Source organism: Parambassis ranga, chromosome 14 (assembly GCF_900634625.1).
Source record: "Parambassis ranga chromosome 14, fParRan2.1, whole genome shotgun sequence".
Lineage (NCBI taxonomy): Eukaryota > Metazoa > Chordata > Actinopteri > Ambassidae > Parambassis > Parambassis ranga.
The window spans coordinates 14,359,891-14,384,523 of NC_041034.1; the positions used below are offsets into that span (position 1 = coordinate 14,359,891).

The 24,633-nt window shown below is 40.8% G+C and overlaps 1 protein-coding gene across 12 annotated transcripts in view; it reads left to right on the forward strand.

The window, feature by feature from the left end:
* Window positions 1-24,633, forward strand: part of LOC114445655 (unconventional myosin-XVIIIa-like) — a 49,059-nt gene that overhangs the window by 6,904 nt on the left and 17,522 nt on the right. For 7 of the 12 annotated variants that reach the window (XM_028420739.1, XM_028420740.1, XM_028420729.1 and 4 more), the window contains 28 exons: window positions 166-1,029; window positions 2,373-2,459; window positions 2,612-2,683; window positions 3,252-3,278; window positions 3,989-4,048; window positions 4,771-4,858; window positions 5,152-5,258; window positions 5,347-5,523; window positions 5,641-5,851; window positions 5,935-6,077; window positions 6,179-6,279; window positions 6,366-6,429; window positions 6,536-6,680; window positions 8,926-9,096; window positions 9,830-9,920; window positions 10,198-10,390; window positions 12,342-12,428; window positions 14,031-14,169; window positions 14,812-14,971; window positions 15,045-15,231; window positions 15,733-15,958; window positions 16,104-16,213; window positions 17,330-17,395; window positions 18,717-18,845; window positions 23,143-23,286; window positions 23,425-23,514; window positions 23,641-23,760; window positions 23,851-23,965. In XM_028420739.1, the coding sequence (XP_028276540.1) occupies window positions 166-1,029; window positions 2,373-2,459; window positions 2,612-2,683; window positions 3,252-3,278; window positions 3,989-4,048; window positions 4,771-4,858; window positions 5,152-5,258; window positions 5,347-5,523; window positions 5,641-5,851; window positions 5,935-6,077; window positions 6,179-6,279; window positions 6,366-6,429; window positions 6,536-6,680; window positions 8,926-9,096; window positions 9,830-9,920; window positions 10,198-10,390; window positions 12,342-12,428; window positions 14,031-14,169; window positions 14,812-14,971; window positions 15,045-15,231; window positions 15,733-15,958; window positions 16,104-16,213; window positions 17,330-17,395; window positions 18,717-18,845; window positions 23,143-23,286; window positions 23,425-23,514; window positions 23,641-23,760; window positions 23,851-23,965 (4,174 nt within the window). The remainder of the gene's footprint in view (window positions 1-165; window positions 1,030-2,372; window positions 2,460-2,611; window positions 2,684-3,251; window positions 3,279-3,988; window positions 4,049-4,770; window positions 4,859-5,151; window positions 5,259-5,346; window positions 5,524-5,640; window positions 5,852-5,934; window positions 6,078-6,178; window positions 6,280-6,365; window positions 6,430-6,535; window positions 6,681-8,925; window positions 9,097-9,829; window positions 9,921-10,197; window positions 10,391-12,341; window positions 12,429-14,030; window positions 14,170-14,811; window positions 14,972-15,044; window positions 15,232-15,732; window positions 15,959-16,103; window positions 16,214-17,329; window positions 17,396-18,716; window positions 18,846-23,142; window positions 23,287-23,424; window positions 23,515-23,640; window positions 23,761-23,850; window positions 23,966-24,633) is intronic. The other 5 variants (XM_028420731.1, XM_028420732.1, XM_028420735.1 and 2 more) reach the window with 5 other exon arrangements.

Sequence of the window (24,633 nt, forward strand, 5' to 3'; positions counted from 1 at the left end):
GGTTGTGTGAGAGTGTTGAACTGAAATGTATGATGGTGTGTATTAGTTTGACACACTAACAACGATAGAAAAACTAAAAAAAAAATAATGATCCCTGCAGAATCCCAGTTTATCTGTGTCAGCTAATGGAATAATTTGCTCTGTTACTGCTCTCTTTGTGCCCAGTCTGATGTCGATAGTAGTCAGCCTCAGGTAGTCACTAAACCTGGGCTAGACACAGGAAGTGGTCCACAGCCAACTGCACCATCAGCTGAACAATCTAATAGTAACGTAGCCATGGGAGGCCCAGACACTCCAGGAGATGGGAAAAGCTCTGATGGTAAAAAGGTGGTGAGGGTTGTAAGAAGAGTGGTAAGACGTGTGGTCCCTGCTGGAACAGAAGAGCAAGACCAGGCAGCGGTTTCTGCACCTGCTGCAGACTCTGTACTCAGAAAACCCAAAAGTGCTGCGGTGGAGAAGGATGATATATCCATGGGCCTGACCAGTCTTATGGGCAGAGGGAGAACCAAGGAACACCGGCCTCGTACCCGCACCCAGGACCGCAAAGAGGACATGAAAGAAGAGGTGAAACAGGAAGAAGAGAAAGAAAAGATGGAGGAGGAAAAAGCAGAGGAAGCTGTAGCTGTGCCCACTACCACAGCTCCAAACCCCCCACCAAAGTCCGATCCTTTGGCCCCAACTGCAGGGTTCATACCTCCGCCCAAGTCCGACCCTTTGGCCCCACCTGCAGGGTTCATCCCCCCGCCCAAGTCCGACCCTTTGGCCCCACCTGCAGGGTTCATCCCCCCGCCCAAGTCCGACCCTTTGGCCCCACCTGCAGGATTCATCCCTGCACCTAAACAGAATCTGTTGAGTCCTCCACCTGGTTTCATTCCTACCAAGAAACCATCCAGCCCAGTGCCCCCAAAACAGAATCTCCTGGCAAGACCTCCAGGATTTATCCCTATCCCAAAGACAGATCCTCTGGCTCCTCCAGCAGGGTTCATACCAAAGCCTCGTCCCCTTTTTGTGAAGAAACCAGAGGTACATGTATGTTTGCTTCTTCAACCTCTGGGTGGCTAATGGCAATACACACACATTACTCTTAATATAACTTTCTACATGAGCTGATTTTCTCTTGTTAAGTCTTCTTAACTTCTCATAAACTTCTTAACTTCTTCTCATAAAAATGAAGCCATGAAGGGAAGCAGGATACATGTGCAAGTTCATGATCAGACCTCATCAGTGGGTATAAGGGTGTGCTCAAGGCCTCCACTTTGGTAGTCTGCTCAGTTAAAGTTGTCTCGTAGCACTGAGCTGTGACCTATTACCGTTTCTGCAGCCACAGACCTGAAGCCCTGCACTCTCTGTTGTAAACCACTGAGGCAGGGACCTTAAGGATCTTTTTAAAGAATCAGGAGTCAGTATTTCAGATATCTTAATTGTGAGTTAGACATTATTTTTTAAACATTTCCAGGCCATACCGATACTTCGGTCTGAAAAGGTCATTCTTTTTTTCCTACTGTTTGGTTTCCTTCAGCCCAGCAGAAAATTGTGTCAGCAGATGTGAAGACTGGCCAATAGTTAGGCATTGTTTTGGTGTTTTGGCTTAGATTATGGTGCTCCAAGGGAGAGACAGGTTTTTTACTTGGGACAGGTGCAACAAAAACCATTGTTTGTGCTGTTAACAATGGCAGACCTTCATCATCAGACTGTCATCACCATCAGCAACAACTAAACTATCCATGAAAAAAAAGACATGTTTGACGTGTTTTGGGGCTTTCTCTTGGAAGTTACATTGTTAAATGTGAAACTACCATTGTAATGGCCTTATTTAGGAATGATTTGAAAGTAATGATTTTATTGTGTTCAAAAAGTTTTTAGTACAACAACTTCAACTCTATATATATAACTTCAAGTTGAGGCGAAACTACATATTGATCTGAGTGCTACAGCTGTATGCAATTACAGATTGATGTCATAACAACAACTTTTGATGGTTTAATTTCTCTCTCTTTAGAGATGAGCAACCAAGAAATCCCCTGAGACCATTCTTAATTATTTAATTACTTAAAAGAAATTTGCAACAGATTGTTGCTTAAACAAGCATTGACTAAGAAAAGCCATGAACCATTATTCTTTTGCTGCAGCGCCTAATGATCCAATTTTCTTCAATAGTCATCAACCACATCCTCATTTCCTGATTGAATTAACTGGAAAATTAAATTAGTTTGAAAAAAATCCTGTAAGGTTAGATTTTTTTTGTGTGTGTAAAATCCAAAGAAATCACACCATTATTTGTCATCATCATCATCATCACCATCTTTTCTTCATCTGTGTGTCTGTGTGCATGTTTGTCCATGTGTGTGAATATCTACATACTTCATGTGAAGGTAAAGGAACCTTGTCCCCCTGCGCTCCCTACTGATAAACCAACCCCTGTAGCACTCCTTCACACCCAGTCTTCACCCACTGAACAGGTGTGTGTGTGTTTGTGTATTCATATTTCTGCAAGTATACACATAAAAGAATGTGTTTCTCACAATACAAAACATGCCTACTCACTTTTCAGTCTGTATATAATATATGCATTTAGGAATGACCTCTGGGTCACTCACTCATCCAATCATAGGTCCCAAAGCTGATTCCCACTGAGGAAGACTACAAGCGTGTGAAGAGGATTTTCACTGTTGATAGAAATGAAGTAACTTTTTCTGTGCCTCAGCTTGTTTGGTTTGTGTTTGCTATGCTTCACCAAGGCTTAATCAGCGACCAACCTGTGTCATCGGCCTGCTTTCTCCGAGAGAGAGGGGAATTTTTAGATATAGATATTTCCAAAGTCCTCTCTGGTTACACTGCCAAGAGGCTTCCAATTACAGGGCTTCTATGAATGATTTTTTTAGCAATAAGAGCTGGAACTGAGTAAGCCTCTGTTCATCTCCAATTTTCCATCTATAAGTGCTACCTAAATTATGTCTTATATGATTGATTTGTAAAACACTCTTGGAGATGGTTTGCTTCTGGTAATGGGCGTCTTTGTATCTATTCTGCACTACAATTACGTTATCAGGTCCAACTGTGACAATAGGCATTGTGATTATTGTTTTGGCAGTATCGCATCATATGGCAGTGAACTGAAAGCCTACAGCACTGAAAGACACTCATCTGATCTTGTTTGTTTTAAAATCATGTCCCATGTCTCTACCTTTGCTTTTCTGTGGGTCACTGGAATCCTGACTCGCTGCTGTCCTCTTTGCTGTTTGCATGGCTAGCGTGCCAGAGGCCACATATCCTCTCAGGTATACAGCCGGCTCGACCGCGGTGTCGCCGCACTCCCTCGGCAGTAGAGTGCCGGAGTCTAAGCCTGTTCTCCTCTACTGACCCCTCACTGCCCTACTTTGTCTGTGCCTGGCTGCTCGGCTTGTTTTTGTCCCCACGCTGCTTTCGAGGTTCATGCAGAGGCCTGGAATGTACTGATTTGACATAAACTAAAGGGGTTTTCAAGAAGGGTTTTGAGAATTTCAGCAAGATTAATTTTACCATTACAGCCTATAATTCTTAATTAACCCTGTGTATCATGCATGGTATTGCTGACTTACTCTTCACACCCTCATAAGAGTGTGTGCTTATTAAATACTTTGCACTTAAACAAAGCATGCATTGATACCTTTATTTATTGTATTTGTATTGCTCAGTTTATTAGCATTAGTATTGTTTTTACTAAAACAGTGTTATCACTTTTTTAACCACCATGAGACCTACAGACTCAGTTAAAACAGTGCAATTCACCTTCATTTTCAAACTGCACTGTGAACTCCCCTCTTACTTCTCTTACCATTGCCTAGCTTTTAAAGCCATTGTTGTTGGTCTTGCTGCTGCACTAAATAATAATAATATGGAATTTTTCTTTTGTTTTGCCCATTATGCCACATTTTGCATTGTGTTGGAAATTGCAATTAAATGTGATGTTTAGTTGTTAAAATAAAACCCTGCTCCTTCCCTTCACCAGTCCAAGCTTGTTGAGGACCCCGTGGCCATCCTCCAGGCAGCGCACTCAGCTGCAGCTAAGGTCTGATCTCGGCTAGAACTGGTTGTTATTCTTGTTGCATCGCCCTTATGTTTCAGAGTCGTCTGTTTTGTGGCTGTTGTGTGTAACCAAATAGTTAGTGTGTTTAGAATGGATCTGTAGTTATCCAGGCAATCTGACAACCTACAAAAACCTTTCCCTGTAGCTCTATTTGTTGATGTCTCCTATTAAGGAGTCAGGACCCGTCATGTAACCACAAATGTCAAGATAGAAAAGACAAAAGAAAAAACAATGATGATAGCTTGATCGCATGTGTTATCTGAATTGAATATTTCCATGCATGAGGCTTCAAACAACATGCTTTAGCTGGTTTGGCTGCATGCTGTGTTCCATCTTTTTTCTTGCAATACATGAAAGTCATGTATTTTTTCTTTGTATTTATGGTTATGATGAAACCGCTTCTTCCACCTGTGAGCTTCAATGAATACTCTCTGAGCTCTGAAAGGTGCATTAAAAAGGGGAGTCAGGGGAACTTCTTTAGGGGGAGGGGTGGATGCTGGGGTAATGGACTTGACTGCATGTAGTGAAACATTTATTCACACTAAGAAAACCCCTCCACTTAATACGCCTTGTCTTGTGCCAATGTGGACTGAAAGTTAATCAGGTCTAATCTAGGACATTTCTATAACTTCATTATATAGTTGATGATAATCACTTTTGTATGTTATGTAGTTATTGGTTGCATATTTCTCATGTTCCAACAGGGAAAGACTGAAGAGCAGATTATAGCAGAGAAAGTCTGGTACAACACAGAAAAAGTATGGCTTGTCCACAAGGATGGATTCTCCTTGGGTAAGGCAAACTTTAACTGTCTATTGTATTTATATACTCTACCTGTTTCTCTAATCTTGTTTCCCGTATTTGCTTGGTTTGAGGGATGAAATTTGGATGACCCCATACAGGCTACTCCACTTTATCCTGACTGTGTGTAATTAAAATAACCATATTTTCACCTTGAATATTATTAATAAAAAATACTGCTGTCTTACATTATCAGTCACGTAAGATAAGACAAAGCTTCTCCACTTGGGTCGAGATCATATGTCACGATAAATTAACTCACACACTCTTATGTGGTGACGCAGCAACTCTCCTGAAGACGGAGACAGGCAGTCTGCCAGAAGGGAAGGTGAAAATCCGCCTGGAGAGTGATGGATCATTATTGGATGTCGACGAAGATGATGTAGAGAAGGTATTTAATCATCAAATCAGCTCTGAACCTCATCAATTACCCATGACACCGGGTGAGTGTACGACCACCTCTTGACTTTGAACTCTAGGCAAACCCTCCGATGTTCGACCGGGTGGAGGACCTGGCCTCTCTGCAGTATTTGAATGAGTCGAGTGTAATGCACTCCCTGCGGCAACGCTATGGTAGCAACCTGGTGCACACCCACGCTGGGCCCAACATGGTCGTCATTAACCCCATTAGTGCCCCTTCCATGTACTCGGAGAAGGTAGGTTGCAGTCTTTTTAGTACAGTGTAATGACACATTCTCTTATGACACAGCTTACATAAGAGCTGAGTGAGAAGAGCATGAAGACAATCAACATGTATAACCTATGACTTTCAGGTGATGCAGATGTTCAAAGGCTGCAGAAGGGAAGACACCGCCCCTCACATTTACAGTATGGCACAGGCTGCCTATAGGAACCTCCTGACCACACGCCAGGATCAGTCCATTGTCTTGCTGGGCAAGAGTGGAAGTGGCAAGACCACTAACTGCCAACACATCATCCAATATCTGGCTACCATCGCTGGAAGCACCAACAGGAGTTTCTCCAGTATGTAGGAAACAATGCACACATGTTATGAATGTTGTGAGAGAGTCCTCAAATGTAACAGCATTTTCTTGTGTGGTCTGTAGCGGAGAAATGGCAGGCGGTCTACTCGGTTTTGGAGGCTTTTGGAAATGCCTCTACCTGTATGAATGGGAATGCCAGTCGCTTCTCCCACATTGTTTCTTTGGACTTTGACCAGGCAGGCCTGGTAACCTCAGCTTCTATACAGGTACAAATAAACCATGCCAAACCTAAGTGATTAATTTTTATTGCCTTTAATTATGCTATTTTTTTGTAAAATTAATATCCTGTTCTGCTGTCACATTGCAGACCATGCTTTTGGAGAAGATGAGAGTGACAAGGAGACCAGAGGGAGAATCCACTTTTAATGTCTTTTACTACCTGATGGCTGGAGTAGATAGCACTCTTAGGTCAGGATTAATACTCATGCCAATTAAAATCACAATACCCCACAGTTCTCTAAATGGGATGTCTTCTTTGTATTTTTCTTCCTCAGAACTGAGCTGCACCTCAACCACTTTGCTGAGAACAATGCATTTGGAATCATGCCACAGACTAAAGTATGTGCTACTTTTTAATGTACAGGTAGACAAAAATAAATAAAACAAAAACATTACTTTTAGCAGATACATAACTTATAGAAGTATTTTTACATGAATCCGCCAGACAGAGGATAAGCAGCGGGCCTCCCAGCAGTTTTCCAAGCTGCAAGCAGCCATGAAGGTCCTGGGGATTAGTGCTGATGAGCAGAGGGCCCTCTGGCTCGTCCTTGGGGCCATCTACCATCTCGGGGCTGCAGGTGCTACCAAGGGTAAGACTATAAAACCTGCTGGTTTTGCCATTCTTGCCCCTTGTTGATGGGGAGGGTGTTAGTCATACCAGCGACTAAGATAATTCCTATTTTGTGCAGCCTAGCATACAAGAAAAAACAAGAGCAATGTCAAAAACTACCCTTGTTAGCCAAAAGTTTCTTTTTTATATATAAAATTTGATTTGATCTGACACATGTCAAGTCTGCATTATCACACTGTTGGTAACATTGTGTGTGTGATGCAAGACAGATGTAATCCTGATAACTGAATAATGCATATGCACTTTAGAAGATGTTGCTTAGTGCACAGGTGGTTGCACAGTGCAGGTTGTTCAAGCGTGTTGCACTGATTCATTATGAAAGTTAAAAATAGCAGCAGAGCTGATCAAACTTAGGTGAAGAAAACCAGCTGTTGGTGATGTTTCTATACTAATTAACGTATAGACAGAGCACAACTGGCAAAATACCAGAGTCTAAATGAATTAGTCTGATTTAAACTAAAGACCTGACAAAGATGAATCTCACCATAAGGATTAATGGGAACAACAGTCCTCATAAACACAAATGCCTGTTTATGTTTTATATTGGCATTTTCAATAGAACTGCTTTTCATCATTATACGACTTTTAGTTCAAAATTAGATATGTGCTACTTGTAAGGTTGTCACCAAGATTTGTTTTATTATTGGGGAGGTAAGTATGACTCATATTTTATTCATAAGTATGAAAAGCCCCGAGGCTTTGCTTTTCCAAACAATGATTTTAAAAAGCATTTGATGATACATTCTTTTTATGTTATTCTCTTACAGCAGCACTTTTGTACCAATACAACCATACATACAATACAAATATATTGTCATCTGTTTGCCATTGCAGTGCAAATCAAATACTTATCACAATAATACACAGTGCAGTGATACTTGTGTGTTTTCAATGTTACTGTGTTTTTGATGTTCATCCATTCCTCACTTCCTGTCTGCACTTCAATAATCAGTCTCTTATGCAAAATAGCTTTCCAAATTATTTTCAGTGATCCCCTCCAGCTGGCTACCAATCTTTCTGATGGCAGCATAACACCATCCAGGAGTAGTTTACAAAAACAGAAACAAATATTGTCTGTTACAGGGAACAGCAGACACTAAATAACTTATTGTCTTTTCTGCAAATGACTGGGTGACTTTTGAAATTAGTCTTCCAGACAGTAATTCTCATTAAGCTTTAATACAGGATTAGGTATTAGGCCTAAGAGCTGGCACATTGATAACAATTCGCTTGTGTTTCCCTGTCTATGGGAATGTTATATGTATCCATAAAAAACTCTACACATTTGTTGCCAGGGCTGAGTTTGTTTATTGACTCTCACATACAATATTAAAACAGTACTGTATATAATAGACGTGCATTGGCAGTGCACCTTCTTTGTGTAACACAAGAGGGCAGCAATGATCTCTAGTCCCCTAATAAAGGGCCAACCTGAAATGAACCTGCTTTTACTCTGTTTACTGTAATGCCAACACTTACATCTAACAAGTGTAGCTAAAAAAGGGGCTTAGCACAATGTGAGTCTGGGTAATTTTGAAGTGCATACACTCCTTGCTGCTTGATTCAGTAATATTCAGTTATATTGGCAATTTTTCCTCTTTTTGATGTTGTAGCAGAATTGAAATAACTGTGGTGCCTATCTATCAAAGCAAATGTTTAAATGTCTTTGATTGTCTGTACAACCATCCTGCTTATCATTATGAGAGCTGTGCAAGGCTTCTGCAGCACTGATGAAACAGATAGAGCCCTTTCCTCTCTGTGTGAAATCCCCCAGTTTCTCTCTTTAAGTCTTAGAAGATACCACTTCATGGTGGATTAAAACTGAATTTTGGACTCGTATCTGCATGTTTCCATCACTCAGCCACTAGATTAAAGAGAAACTTGTGTCTCCCAACAGAAGGCTTTATGTAAATAAATTAATTGCGTCCCTTAATGATAAGTTTTCCTTTCATTCTTGAGAAGATAAAAGGAGCAATTATCACTTTGCAGTCATGCTTTCAGTACTAAACAATACAAGCTGTTTGTAGTAGTAGTAATAGTATTTTGAACAGGCTTTTAGTGCATGTTCCTATCAGGTCTGTCAGTGTTGGCTTGACCAGAATCATAATGGTAGCCTGTCAGAGATGGAATTGTCACAAAGCTACTATGTGCCTGGAATAGTTGGTTGAAAAGGGCTAATGGAGGTTTTCATGCATGTGTCTCAGCTGGCAGGAAACAATTTGCTCGTCATGAGTGGGCCCAGAAGGCTGCCTACCTGCTGGGCTGCACCCTGGAGGAGCTCTCCTCCTCCATCTTCAAGCATCAGGCCAAGGGCACCCTGCCCAGAGCCAGCTCTATCCGCCAGCCTTCCGACGAAAATGGCACAGCAGACGCAGGTACTCCGCAGACCACATTTACCAACATACTCTTCATCCCTCACAGCCAGCACCCCCCTCCCCCCTTTTCTCTTTGTCACTCTTTTTCTACACACACACACATGTACAAGCACATGCCTCTGCTCATAACCTGAGGGAAATTGCATGCACAGGAGAAAGCAAAGCTTATCATAGTAATGAATACCCCAGCTTTACAATAGCTATTGACAGATAAGTACACACACTATGTTGGGACATGCAATTTTGGACCCACTCTTCATTCATTGTCCTTGAAATCATAATTGCCTCACATTGATTTTTCACACATTGATGTGCAGGACTTCCATCAAGACTGCAACACATTTTGAAGGGCATTAGGATACAGTTAAAAGTCCATCACAGTAGGGATGGACAGAAATGACCTTCTCTGTTTCTCCCTCTCACACATATATACAACGTAAATTTTAGCACAAATTAGGAGAGCCAAACAGGTGGCCATCGCCGTGAGGCACAGACATAAGTATGCGCCGTTTGATCTGACCAGTTCCAAATCACACTGTTTTGTGGGGACTATTTCAGACACATGCCTCTGGGCATAATATGTTCAAACATGATGCACTATTGAAGAAAGTATGTGACTAGTCATTGACAGCTCAGAACACACACACAATTCTCCCTCATTCAGTTCCATCTCCTGTTATTTGATGATTTGAAATTTTGCTGATTTGTTTTGTCTGACTGCTTCTCACACCAGGATCCAAAGCCACAGGCATGGAGTGTTTAGAGGCCATGGCGTCTGGGCTGTACTCTGAGCTCTTCACCATCCTTATATCTTTAATAAACCGGTTAGTATCACATTCAATATTTTTGCTTTTATATTAAAAAATGTTAAATAATTGCTAAAAATGTCCATTTTTAGAATTTTACAATATTACTATAACACATTACTATAATTTCATATGATCGTTCCTAATTTAATGAGTAGTTCTGGAGGATAGGAGGCTATTTTTACATGCTAGTGTGGATTTATGTTCAATTTTGGGGGTATGCAGTAAATGTAGTCAAAAAAAAAGCCATTTTCAAATATTGCAATTCTAATATCTACATGCATGTGTGCTTCAGGGCCTTGAAATCTAGCCAGCACTCGCTGTGCTCTCTGCTCATCGTGGACACACCGGGATTTCAAAACCCGAGGCTTGCTAAGCGTGACTGCGGCGCAACCTTTGAGGACCTGTGCCACAACTACACTCAAGAACGTCTGCAGACCCTCTTCTACCAGCGCACCTTTGTTCAGGAGCTGGAGAGATACAAAGAGGTATGAATATGTGGTATGATGCACTGTGCATGCACTCTTGCTCTATATATCTCCCTACTGTCTCCTTTGTCTGCTTCTTTCTCTCAGATATATCAACTCCAATAGTGTGTGTGTGTCTTCACACATCAGATACACTTTCCATCCTACCTGTCACAAGCATTGACAAGCCAAAGTAGCTCATGTGTTAGACCTTCTCATTAGTAATGCCAGTCATCACCTCTTGTGTCGAGATCAAAGTAAAGTCATCAGACATTTGCCTTTAGAAGACATGACCAGCCGCGCGGCCCAGCTCCCTGATGGAGGAAGTATTCTTCTTCTGCCTCGACCAGAATACATAATCCCCTGGGATTGGAGATATTTATGGATAAATAATAGATTTTTTTCTTTTATTAGTAACAAATAAATTAATGCATTCCAACTTTCCCAACTCTACACCCAGAAATGTTCTTATTGAAATCTCAGCTGATCACACTTGTGTTAACCAGAAATCCTGACCATATTACTTTTAATACGATGAACAAGGATCCAGGGATTTCCCACCCACAGCCTCTGCCTGGGAGAAAAGGGAATTGGAGCAAAATGAAGTATTGCATAAATCTGTGTAGAGTAATTCTCTCTTGTCTTATAATAATAATATAAGCCGTGAAACTAAAACTGAGTCAAACTCACCCAACAGCAGACAGCGCTCACACTGACAGGTGGGTTAAACTGACGCACACCAGGTGCATGCTTTATGTGTTTAAGCATGACTTTAGCAGTTTGGGTAGTTTTTGTGTTTTTACTTCTCCGCAGCTGAAACAAAAACCATTTGGGCCACTTCACATACACAGTCGAGTCAAACACTGGCATCTGTCATGGCCGCACTATTAGTACCGCCAACATTTTCAACCATTTCCAGTGCAGCCTGCACTTTGTCACTGTGAGTGCTGCTTGCCCGTCCTGCTCTGGTGAAGCTTGCTTAGTGTATTATTTTCCACTTCAGCCCAGAAACGTTACCATCGGTAATATTCATGAAATCTGTTATCAGTTTCTGGTTATTATAGTAGATGTTTGTAAAGTGTTTTATAAATATCATTATTCTTTTGTATTGCCAAACGTACTACAAGTATCAAATCATATAATTATTCATTTTAAGGATAATTAGAAGATCTGTTTCATAACATTAACAGATCCAAATCCAATGATGTTGAGTTGACTTCTCTAGCAACACCTAAGCTTTGTGTATTGACCAATCAAAATATCAATCTGAATTTTCCTTTGCAGATATTGCAAGTAGCCCTCAAACTAGTTGGTGCAGCAAATGTGAAATACTTCCATACAGCAGATTCATTGTCTTCCCTCTCTTTGTTTGTTGTGAGTCTGCTGGGATGATGAGCCTTTCTTTGACACTTTTGACACTGCATGTGCTGCAAACACCGAAGTGAACAGTTTGGCCCTATGGATAACTGATCTACATGGTGGGGTAGTGTCCACATGTTTAGTACAAACAAAAGAACTGAAGATCAAAGAACCGAAATCACACACAAAGATGTAGAAACATCAGACCGGGAGCTCAGGGGCATAAAGAAATGCAAGGGAAACAGGCACACGGCATAATTACACTAATTATGTAACCAGACACAGGTGGAAACAATGAGGGCTGGACAGCCAATCAGAAAGGAGGGGAAAATGACAGGAAGTATTACAAACAAGTTGACAACCAAAATAAAACAGGAAGAACAATGAACCAAGAAACAAAAAGAAAATAACTTGATCACAAAACAGAGAGTAAACCAAGCTAACATGTGGAATAAACTTAATAACTAAAAATAATATACAAAACAAAAATAATTAAAACCATATTTTGTAAAAACTACCAAATAAGAGGAAAATACAATAGAGCTAAACACAGTAAATGATGTATCATCACACATCAATAAGCCTGTCATTTTGTCTGCCTGTCTTCCTTCAGGAGAACATCGAGGTTTCCATAGATGACACTGATCCCAGCACATCTCTGTCTGTGTCAGTGGTAGATCAAGCCTCCAGCCAAGCACTGGTAAGTTCATTCATTTTATGCCTCTTCATTTTCATCTTAATAATATATTACATTTCTCACTTGCATAGCCGCCTATTTCTTGATTTTTTTTTGTGTGTGCATGAGTCTGATGTTGGGTATATTAACTGGCCCCTAAATCAAAACACCTAAGGGACTTACAGGCCTTTCAAGCTCTATATTCACATAGTAATCTCTGGGTACTCTTTGCTTTAATTCAGCAGTGAATAGCGATTTTTTCTTAAGCATCAGAAGTTTTCTTTATGCCGGTTGTGCTCGGCAGAGGCTAGAAAGAGAGGGTGGGAGCAAGAAAAGAAAGGTTAGAGAATTGACTTCAAGAAAGAAAATCAATGTTTGGCCTTTGCAGCCTGTGATCTGCACCATGGAAACAGAAATGGCAGAGTTTACAGAGTCATAGATCACTTTGCTATAATTCCAATGTGTTTGGTTTGAGTGCTTTACTTTTTAAAGGGTCTCCACACTAATAGGAATGTCATCAGAAGCAGTGAACTGTAGTGCATCACACTAAAAACCAACCAAAAGGAAAAGCAAACACAGATTCTTCAAAGTCATTTCTAAAGTCAACTTTAAAAATCTCCTGCTCAGAGCAGAAAGATGTTTTGATCAAAGATTGTCCTTTATTATTTATATTTTTTGTTGCTTAGATGTCTGTTATCACAAACAGACCTTAATACTAAATTCATTGCAAGCCTCATAGTTGTCATATGTCTCCTTTAAACTGATACCCTCTGTTGTATTCGCAGTCAGTGTGGTGTGCACTGCTGATAAAGGATGTTTCCAGTGCAGCTTCCTGATGTAACAAAGTCAGAGTCCCCGGGGTGGATGCAGACATTAGCCATGTTAATGAAGCTATCTGTGGTGGACGTTATGTTTCTCTGAAGCTTGTTTTAATCCCCAGAAATAATAGTGCTTTATTCTAAATGTCTTTAGCCAATAAGGAGTTCCACTCAAAACCTAGAACTTGTGAAAGTCTGTAATGTAAATTGATGGTATCATACCAAACAGAACAGAATAGCCTTTAGTCATTAGAGCGGGGTTTTAATTTCCTCTCTGTGTTCACACTGATTGTATTGCTTTTTAATCCCGTTTCCCCTTCTACTCGTATTCAGAAACTTTTTGTTTTCTAGGAAATTGATGATGCTATTATACTGGTGAAGGACACAGGGACCACAAATGCTTTTGAAACTTTAAATTTCACTGCTAATATCATTATCAGGCCCGTCACAACTGGCTCAGACTTGGAAAAGACATTTAGGGGAACAGCTAACATTAAAAGCAGAGCAAAGCGTTTAGCTTTTTAGGAATAAGTTTCAAAGTTTTTCATTAGCAGTTTTTTTTGGTTTTTTTGTTTTTTTCATACCTAGGAAGCGGATAAGTAATAGAGGCCTAAATATGCTCTAAATCATGAATGTGTTCGCATTAAACAGCTAAAATGAGCTGAATGTCCTTGTGACAAGGTGGTTTGTTGGTGTAATATATAAACATAATATTTTTTGAGGCAGACTGTTAGTACAGTGGGTCAGCGAGGTAAAACAGAATGTAAAACAGGATGTGTGACCTTTGAAGCAAATGTTTATTTGACAGGTGCGGACAGTTCGAACAGACGAGGCACGGGGCCTGTTGTGGCTGATGGAGGAGGAGGCTCTACAGCCTGGGGGATCAGAGGAGACACTGCTGGGACGTCTCTTCAGCTACTATGGACCAGCTGAGGGCGAGACTAAAGGCAGGGAGGGAAAAAAAAAACACACACACACACACACAGAGGGGGGAATTTACCACCTTTTGTCCCATCTGTTTTGATATCATTTTCATAAGAGCTGAGGTAGAACTCACTGATACGGGAAACAGGTTAATGTACCAACTCTAACAAATACTTATGGTACTATGAGTGTTTTTAGCACTCTGCTCGCTGCTATCCTTTTGTTTCCTGCTGTATGGGACCATAGTGAATGGGCTCTTGATAAAAATTTTGTAAACAGAGCACTATATCTGCCAATTTAATGAGCATTGTTATACGAGTAGATGAGTCATAGAATATCCTTGCCTTGCACTGTATCTTGCTGGCAACCACTTTGGCACTAGCCAAGGTTACAGCTTTAAAATTTGTCCATTATAAAATAGAAGGCAAAGTGTCCATTTGTCTCTCCAAAACACTAACTAGAACCTTCTTATTTAGACTCTTTATGTATAGCCACATCATGCTAGAGGCATATTCTTGCATTATTTATGACAGTACTGTACGGACACATCTAAACTACCTGGACAGACTATGTATGCAGTGTGTGGCAGACTGCATCAGAGTAATCAGGACATGATGCATGTTTTAATTTTGGGAATATAACAGTTAATCTTCTGTTTACATTAGGACACACTTTCCTGTTAAAGAGTGAGAAAGATCATCATTTCCTGTTGGGCCACAGTCATGGAACTGACTGGGTGGAGTACAACACCCTCGGGTGGTTGAACTACGCCAAGCAGAATCCTGCATCTACCAATGCTACAAGCCTCCTGCAGGACTCTCAGAAGTGAGCATCAAACTCGTGTCCTTGCCGAAGTGAAATATCACACAGACTCATGCTGGCAATGTATCTCTTCCAGGAAGGTCATCAGCTCGTTGTTTATGAGCCGAGCAGGTGGAGCCACCGTGCTGTCCGGTTCTATTGCAGGCCTGGAAGGTGTTTCCCAGCTGTCTTTGCGACGTGCTACTAGCATGAGGAAGACCTTCACCACGGGGGTGGCTGCTATCAAGAAGAAGTCTTCGTGCATCCAGATAAAGCTTCAAGTGGTGAGGATAGAACAAACTAGCCACTAAGCCTAATGTTTGTGTATAGAATACTCACCACTTAAATTCCCAGAAATCATGAGCATTGGTCCAGGTTTCACAGGGAGCTGTGATATAAAATTGACATGTGAAAAGCTGTACATTTGTAAAACAACAGCATTGACAAATTGCTTAATGCACAAAAGAAAAGTGATGAGATGAAGGCCAGCGGTTGGACTGCAGCCAAAGAAATTATATTAACCCCGCTGTTAGAGACCGGCTCTCTGGCTGCTTTTTTTTCAAGCATCTTTTCTCAGATTATCTTTACTGTCAAAAGTCAATCATTATAGGGTCATTATGTTTGAAGAAGTAACACATTTAACATGTAGCTATTTCAGGGTTGCCATAGAATTTTGAAGTGGAAAAGTTAAGCTACTGCTTATCTTTAAGTACTGTAAATCACAGGAAAATACTGCATTGACCAGTGACCTTTTCCAACTGACCCTGACCCTCTGTGTTCTCCAGGATGCTCTTCTCGACATGGTGCGGAGGTCCAGAATTCATTTTGTTCACTGCATATTGCCCAAGGCGGATGCCCTCAAGGCTCTCAGTGGATCCCTGTTCAAAGGAGCAGAATTGGAGACTCAAGGGGAGAGTGGAGATCCCGGCTTAATGCAGCTAGATGTAGCCTTGCTGCGTGCTCAGATGCGGGGATCTAAGCTGCTTGATACTTTACGTATCTACAGGCAAGGTGAGCTATCTGCCTAAATCACTTACTTAGTGTAGGTGCAGAAACGTAGACCTCCACATGTTTGAAAGAAGAAAAACAAAAAGCTCTATGGAGTTGGAGCACTCTACACGTATTTGCACAGTAACATTATCCAGTACTTTCACAGGTTACCCAGATCACATGGTGTTTTCTGAGTTTCGACGGCGCTTTGATGTGCTGGCACCCCACCTCACCAAGAAGCATGGGAGGAATTACATAGTGAAGGACGAGAAGAGAGTAAGTCAATCGGCGAGAGAGAGAGTAAAGTGCACACAGCTCCGCTAGTGGCCAAGTAGCAGTGAAGATTAATGCTGTAAAGAGGGAGCTTCATTACATCTGCCCCTGATTTGTCAGCAGCCGGCTGACAGACAAATAAACCTTCATCAGAGCTATAGCTAATGGCCTAATCAACTTAACCTCGTCGCTATCATGCACTGTGAAAGAAGCAGATCGGTATTGTGGCTCAGAAGGTGCTTCACTGCAATCAGTGATACAAAATGCCATTTAGCTAGATGTACATATCATCTATGTGTAATCTGGGCATCAGAAACAAGTGTCCAGGGAGGTTTTTGGTACTTTGTTGTAGCCTTTGTTTTTAAAAAAGGTAGAAAAAGACTGGTGTGAGTTTTATTATTTACTATGGATGAGGGTTTGTGTTGTACAGTGTACACAAAGTACAGTGGGGAAGAAAAAACTAAAGTTTGTGAGTAAGAAAGAGAGAGAGAGAGAGAGAGAGCGAGACAGAGAATGGGGTTAAGGGAGAGCGTAGCTCTTTCCCCCTGTGTAGGGGTAGAGTTTCTGTGGAAACACCAACAAACAAAAGCCCCTCAGTATTCGTGGCAAATCTCTCCTGGTGTAATCTAGATGTGTTCTTTCAGGCTCAAGTAGAGAGAAGAGGCTGAGACAACAATACGGCTACAGTATACACAGGCTGGTAGATGGACAGGAGAGAGAGGAGGCTCCGAGCTGACTGATCATGTACCTCTGTACATAGGATGTGTGTGTGTGGGTGTTCAAAGCTGCAATAGGGCCAAGAACAACAGTGGGTCACGACGAATAAGCCAGGGGCAGGTGGATTCTGGAGGAGGAGGAGGAGGGGGGAGAGGTTGTAATTGGTTTTGTGACTGTTCTGAGGAGCCAAACTTACTTCTTTGGATTTTTTTTTTCAAACTAAATCCAGTTGAGAATGGATGTGAGAGAAGAGGGACTGTACCATTAATTTAACATGACAACATAAGGGAATTGTGGACAACTGGGCTTCTTGGAGCTGACAGTAGAAGTTCCCATTGAATCCAGCTGACGGAAGTTTGTGTGTGTGTGTGTGTGTGTGTGTACATGTGTGCCTTTACCCAGGCGGTGGAGGAACTGCTGGAGTCCTTGGATTTGGAGAAGAGCAGCTACCACATGGGTCTGAGTAGGGTGAGTAATTTCATCACATCTCAAAACAAACAGTTTTAATAAATCTTTCACATGAAGCACTGCCTGTTCTTCTGCTCTTTAAACTCTAACAACAGAGGTGCAGCTCTTTTTTTTTTAAATAACACTTGCTGTCTGGGGAAGTGTGTCTTTTATTACACCTGTCCCTCTTTGAGGTTTCATTGCCATGCTTCTTTTGGAGAGTTGCCAAGCACGATCTCTTCTAGTCTTTTAGCCAGTGGCTACCCAAGAGGGACATGTCTTACCCTGCTCGATTATGTGACCGTAATTCCCTCTTCCTTTTCAGGTCATTAAAGCAAATTCTCCTGATTGATAGTCCTCTTTGTTTTTTTTTACCACAAGCTGTTATATGGTAATCAGAGTAAACACTGCGTAGAAACTGGGGCCTAATCCTATCAGCTGGAAAGTGGCCATCAGCCAAAAAGGAAATCAAAGGAAACAATAATGCAAGGAAGAGTGGAACTTATGCTCCCAGATATGCGCCACGTACAAGTCCTCTTTTTACGTGCTGCCACACTTTAAAGTGTGAGTCGGCCTCAGAAGCAGACGAGCACAGTTGGCCATTCACGACGGGTTCCAGTGGCGTCTTAGCAACATGTCTCACTTGCATGCCAATTACGGTAACCTTACATAACCTTACAGCAGTGGATTCACCAGGATACAATCTGCCGTTAGCTGCTCGTTTTAAACAGAATACTACATTCATCTGATGATCATGAAAGACTGCTCAAACTCCACTAAGCGACTTAAAAAGTATTAAATGCACCACTTACCCCAACTGGTTTGCACATTTCCAGTTCAAAGCTGCTTCATCATTTCCATCTTCTGCTTTGTTAACACATCACATATGGATTTTGTAATTTATAAAGCACTGGGACTCGTGTAGAGAGACCTTGGGTGGAGACAGCTTTTCCTGTCATCATCCATCCGTTTTAATAGCTCGCTGCCATCATATCCAGAATGCATTTTCAGCACATAATCCCTGAAGATGGGCTGTGACGTGATCTGCTTTCTGTTGGCTGTTTTACCTTTGGCCCAGATTAGGAAGAGACAAGGCTGATTGTCCGAGATAATAACTTAATCACATCTTTCTCACTTAGATAAGACTCGCTTGTCTTGTGGATTACACTGTTCTCTATTGATTTGTTGTTTCAGTGCATTTATTTACTTTTTAACTCTCTTCTGTTTTCACACTGAAGCATGGCCTCTAAATCGAATATCCTTTTAGCTAAAATTAGCATTTAATGGTGTCCCATTGATTTCACCCTTTTGCTAATATATATTTATGTATGATTGTTTCTAGCTGTTCTTCAGAGCTGGCACCTTGGCTAAGCTGGAGGAACAGAGGGATGAGCAGACCAAACGGAATCTAACCCTTTTCCAAGCGGCCTGTAGAGGTTACCTGGCACGGCAGGCATTCAAGAAGAGAAAGGTAAGCAAGACACACACTGATATAAACAGGCAGCGAGCATAGGTAAACAAAACACTTTAAAATGATAAAAGAAGCGAGACATAAGTGAGGAAAAATGCACAAACAAAGTCCATTTTGTTGCACAGGCAGAGCAGGTGAAGTAGGTCAAGTAGGTGAAGAATGTGAGCTTCAGGGCTGAAGGCTAATTTTAGTGCTTGTTTGCTTTGCTCTTGGGGTAGATCTCAGCAGCTCTGCTGTAAATCTTCAACTAATTACAAATAAGTTCTCTAAATCTATTTCCCAGACCCTCCTCCCTCCCTGCACTATAATCCATCCAATTGGCTTTCCAGATGGGATATTTGATAGTGGTGCCTCCACTTCTATTGCATTCTATCAGTCTGGTCTGCTGCCTCAAATACCCATCTGCTCCAACCAATCTTCCATTTTTTTCCACCCTAGTCAAGTCCATCTCTCTGGACTTCATACATGTCCCCTTATGATGTATGGAGCCTACAGTCCTTCCTCTTCTCTGTGATTAATATTTAAGTGGATGTGCTGCTTCAGCTGGCTCGTGATGAACCAGCAGAAACAAGAATCAACATTACTGCTCTCCATCCACATCCACTGCTCCGTTTTATACCATGCAATAAAACTATTAAATTGTCATCTTTGGAATACGGCAAATCAATATGACATTTTTATGTTACTGGACAATTGGAGGCTCAGAGGTTTTTATTCAAACAACAAAGCGGGCTAAAAGCAGCAGCTTCATAGAACATGTAGACAATCAAGTGCAAAGAAACATTTAAATTGCTTAGCAACAGTGCAATTACAAGATCCATTAGCAAAGAAACAATTTGAGTTTGCCCCCTTATGCCCTACATCCTGCTAATGTATCTATGTAAGACTTCATTTATTTGTAATTATATTGATCTCAAACTTAATTTAGGTTGGCAAGGTAACATGCATGCAAGATGGGGATGAGAGCAGCTCAGGTGTGCAAAGCTTTAGGGCATATGTTACTTTCAAGCTTCGTTTCTCTCTCAAGTCCCATCAAATTTAAATCAGGTTTATTGATTTTGGAGGTGTATAATAATCAGAGTTAGACAATGTTGTCAAGTTTACATAGTAAACATGAAGCTTAGTGCAAAAGGAAAAGTCCAGCTTGACTCCATCCAATGACACACACATAAACCAGGCTGACGCACCATGTAGTTCCACTGTCCAGCCCATTAAGCATTTGTGAAGTTAATGAAGGCTGATGAGGTCAGGGGCCAAGCTGACTGAGAAATGAACTGTTAAAATGTCTTTGAGGGTTTTTTTTTTGCACCATATTGAAACAGGAAGCTGTCAAATACAAACAGTTACCACCTAAAAAGCATGGGCAACAGGGCCTTTGCGGCTGCTGCTCCTCGTCTGTGGAACAGACAGGGGATGCTTTTTCATGAAGCCTGTTCTGGCTAGGACATTTTATGCTTGTTTTCTTTCTGTTCTTTCTTCTTTTTTATTCTTTTATCCCCTATTTGTTGATTAGTTTAATCAGCTTTGCTGATTTTATGTAGCACTATGAGATTTGCTGTCAAATGTAAAGTGCATTATAAATAAAATGTATTATTATTAACAGTTACTCACGGATTGGAAATTAAAAGGAACATTTTTAGGACTTTTCCCACTAGTTTATCTATAAAATGTCAGAACACACTAATTAGTTATTCATAATTATAAAGCTAACACTCATTAGCTACAGATCTAGTTGTCAAGAGTGAAGATATATATATAATAGCAGCGAAATGCAGACTCCACAGATAAATGTTAAAATGAAGGTGAGCTTTACTTTATAAGTAAACGCCTGAAATTTAAAACACATAAAAATCCCAAAGATCCAAACAGAAGCTTAAAAGGATCCAATGGAAACAAAAATTAAACAAACAGAATGGAAACCACTCAGGAACACACAGGCAGGGTCACATCAGACTGGACACAGTGGTAACATCACAGGTGGGATCACAGGTTGCAAAACAGACAAAAGCGATCACAAAGCGATCTTAAATACACAACGTCTAACAAGACATAGGTGAACACAATCAGGGCGGGGCAAGCAATCACAAAGGAGGGAAACACTCTTCACAATAAAACAGGAAACTTAACCAAAACAACCATGAATATACTAACACAGCAGCCTTTAGTCAAAGCATACAGCATACAGTCAGTTATACATGATGTCCATTAGTGTTCATATCCAAGTCATGGCAAGAGGATCCGTACTGTAAACATTATAGATAAGTTAATAGGAGTAATTTGGTGTTATACTGCTAAACATAGACATGGAACTAAATATGTACTTGAGTCCCAGTGCAGTGATTCATGCACTGGCTACTTCCCAGTCTTTCCAATAATGAAATAATTTTCACTATTCAAGCACATGCATCGATACTATTCAACATGTGGTAAATACTTTTTCTCCTTGCAGTAATGATCTGAAGGACGTTTTTCCCACCGATTCTAATTCTGATTTAATTAATAATTAATTAATAATTAATTTGTGAGTTGGGGAACAGATTCAAGGCTGTGGTGGATTATTAAGTGATTTCCATTTCATCATTCATCATTCCATCTCCGCAGCAAGGTTTGCTTTTTGTGTTGATGTTAAAGCTGAGAATAATCATTGAATAATAATAACATCCACTCGCATTCTTGCTGTTACCTTGATGTACCTCTGTGAAAACTGATAGGACTCGCATGCCTCTCTCTCACGCTGTTTAAAGGATCCAGTGTAAGCAGGTAGAGTTGGATGGTAATTTGCCTCCAGAACAGTGCGGATGGTGAAGCCTCACAGACACTCGCTGGTTGATGTATAAGGATGTGACAGGAAGTCAGAAGTTCCTGTGATTGATATTCTCTGGCATGTTAACCTTGTGGAGCCGCGCCAAGTCCATGTGACATTAAATGACAAAACCACAATTTTTCTTTTATTTATTTATTTATTTTTAAACTCTCTCTCCTCAAGGGGACAACCTGACATTTTAAAAGTTATTTTTCCTCAGCAGGCACTTACCATATTGGGAGTTTTGTCCTTCTGGTACTCTGTTTTTATTTATTTATCTATTTATTTTAGACTATTATTATAGTATTCACATTAAATCTGTAAACAGCTGCATAGATAAGCTAGCTTTAGTCCAGTGATACTGTACCTATTTATTTGAACCCCCCCCCCCTCTCCATATCAACAGCTCACTGAAAGATAAAGCTTCATCACACAAGGGATTCAATGGGATGTTTCATTCATTTGAGACATGCAGTCTCATAACCCGCATAACAAATTTTGCCATTGTGAAGGACGTCCTCTGAAGTGGTACATTTCTTTGTATGGCGTGCACCTCTTAAGCCCAGAAATGTAGCTCTGTTTCAGTGTTGGAACGCCAAAAATTATTGAGTTACTTTAAGGAATAAAGTATTTTAAGAAGAAAAAATGACTGACATATGTCATATATTTTGCAGAAGGCAGTCTGTATACTGACATGTACCTTTATGTGCACATTAAAAACACATATAGAATACTGTGAAAAAGAAAAGAAAGCATTTTCCTTCTCACTGTTGTAATTCCACATCACACTATCCTACAGTTGTCACACTTTCTTAATGTGGTATGAATAGCAAAATGTTTATCCACGGGGCTCACGGAGCATAATCTTTTGTTTGTCTCCTATTCATTTTAGACTAAGTATGACAAGTGAGCCCTGTTTAAATCTTCTGTCAGAGCTTTGCTGCATTTTGCTGCACGTCAAGCCTTTCACTGTGTGACAAATCCTAATTGGTCATAGAGAGTACCTTCAGGGCAAAATGTACCTGATGCTGAGAATTGTGTTGCTCTAATTGGGTTTGCCCATAATCTGCTGCTGCTAGAGAGCCTCATGCATAAGCAGCATGGAAATCGTGTAATACTTGGAATTAGCTGCCAACATGTTTGATTTAATTAATCAAAAATTAGCTTCCAGCCTTGGAACACACTCTGTAGAAACTCTCCAGAGGAGAGCAGGCGAGTCATGGGATATCTACTTGCCCAAACAGAAGCGATACTGCACAAGAATGAAGTGTTTGTTTTCATTTTTTCATTTTTTTGTTTGGATGGTGTGGATGATACGGATGTAAATCATTTATGTGATACCTGTGCATCACTTCTTTTGTTTCACATACATAAATGTTATATTGATATATATACAGGATACCTTGAAGGATTATTATTTATATGACATAAGTGTCGCTATCCTCTGAGAGGTACTGTGTGTGTTTCACTTCTTCTCCTTATGTGTGTTTATAGATTCAGGATCTAGCGATACGGTGCATCCAGAAAAACATCAAGAAGAATGGCGGCGTAAAGGACTGGCCATGGTGGAAGCTTTTCACCACAGTACAGCCCCTCATTAAGGTCCAGCTCACCGAGGAACAGATGCGAAACAAAGACGTGAGTGGGCCTCTCTAAAATGCATCACGTGCAGTGTGGCACTTCCTGTCATTAATGTTCTACATTTCTTGTAATATTTAACGTTTTTAGCTGTAAAATAACAAATAACTTATATAGCTGTGTTCTATGCTGCCCCAGGAAGAGATACAGCTGCAGAAAGGGAAGCTGGAACGGGTGGAGAAGGAGCGAAATGAGCTGAGACTCAACACAGATCGATTGGAGAGCAGGGTGGGTCCCAGTGCCTGTGGCAATGCATTCTGGGTGGACAGTGTTTGAGATCGGTGGTGGGGCTCAGATACTCTTTCATTTAAGTTTTGTACTTTTGCATAAATTCCTGTGTGTGCTCGTGTTTAGATTGCAGACTTGCTGGCAGAGCTCACTGATGAGAGGAGCACTAGTGAGTCAGCATCCCAGTTGCTGGAGAATGAAACTTCAGAGAGGCTCCGTCTGGAGAAGGACCTGAAGGATCTGCAGGCACATACACAGACTATATATATATATATATATATATGTTATTTTTTATGACTGGCATGCTAATTGTTAATTAAAATGTATGTATTCCAGGTTAAGTCTGATGCCATGAAGAAACAGTTAGAATCACAGGAGATGGAGCTGATGGAGGCGCGGCTCATGAAAACATCAGAGCTCAATGGGGAAATCGACGACGATGACGACGCTGGTTAGTGAGCAAGTGGCGTGCTATATATATATATATATATATATATATATATATATATTAATGTATTGTTTCAAACCATTATTTGATGATAAATTTGAGGATGTATTTTGGGCCATCATTTGTTTTGAATGCCCTAATGAACTGCACTTTTTGATGCTTGCTTAATCTTGCCTAATGAGCATGTCAGCTCAGGTCAGAAGCAGAGTTTACTGAAGCACTCAGACTCGCATTATCCGCGCAGTTCTCCCTTATACTAATTGTAGCTGCAGGAATTCAGCAGCTTTGTTTTAAGCATGACTTGGTCACATTCTGCATAATACAGTTAAGTATATTATCTATGTTTGAGATTTACTGCTAGGGGATTATGAGGTTTGCTCCTAGGCATACAACTAATGTCTGTTGCTGCCCCCCCCCCCCCACCCTGCTGGGAAAGAGAGCACCTGCTGAGAGCATATTGTCCACCAGGCTATTTTTTTCTTCCCCCTGTGTTCCCACACCCTTCAACCCACCTTAGCAGACAAGCCATTACAGAGCATATCAGAATTTTTTAGATGAATGAGAAAATAATCGTTGGGATCAGAGCTGGTGGCCCTGCAAGTTGTCATTATGCTATATATATGCTAATGAGCAGCACTGATGGAGGAGCCGGTGTTGGTATGTGAAGGAGA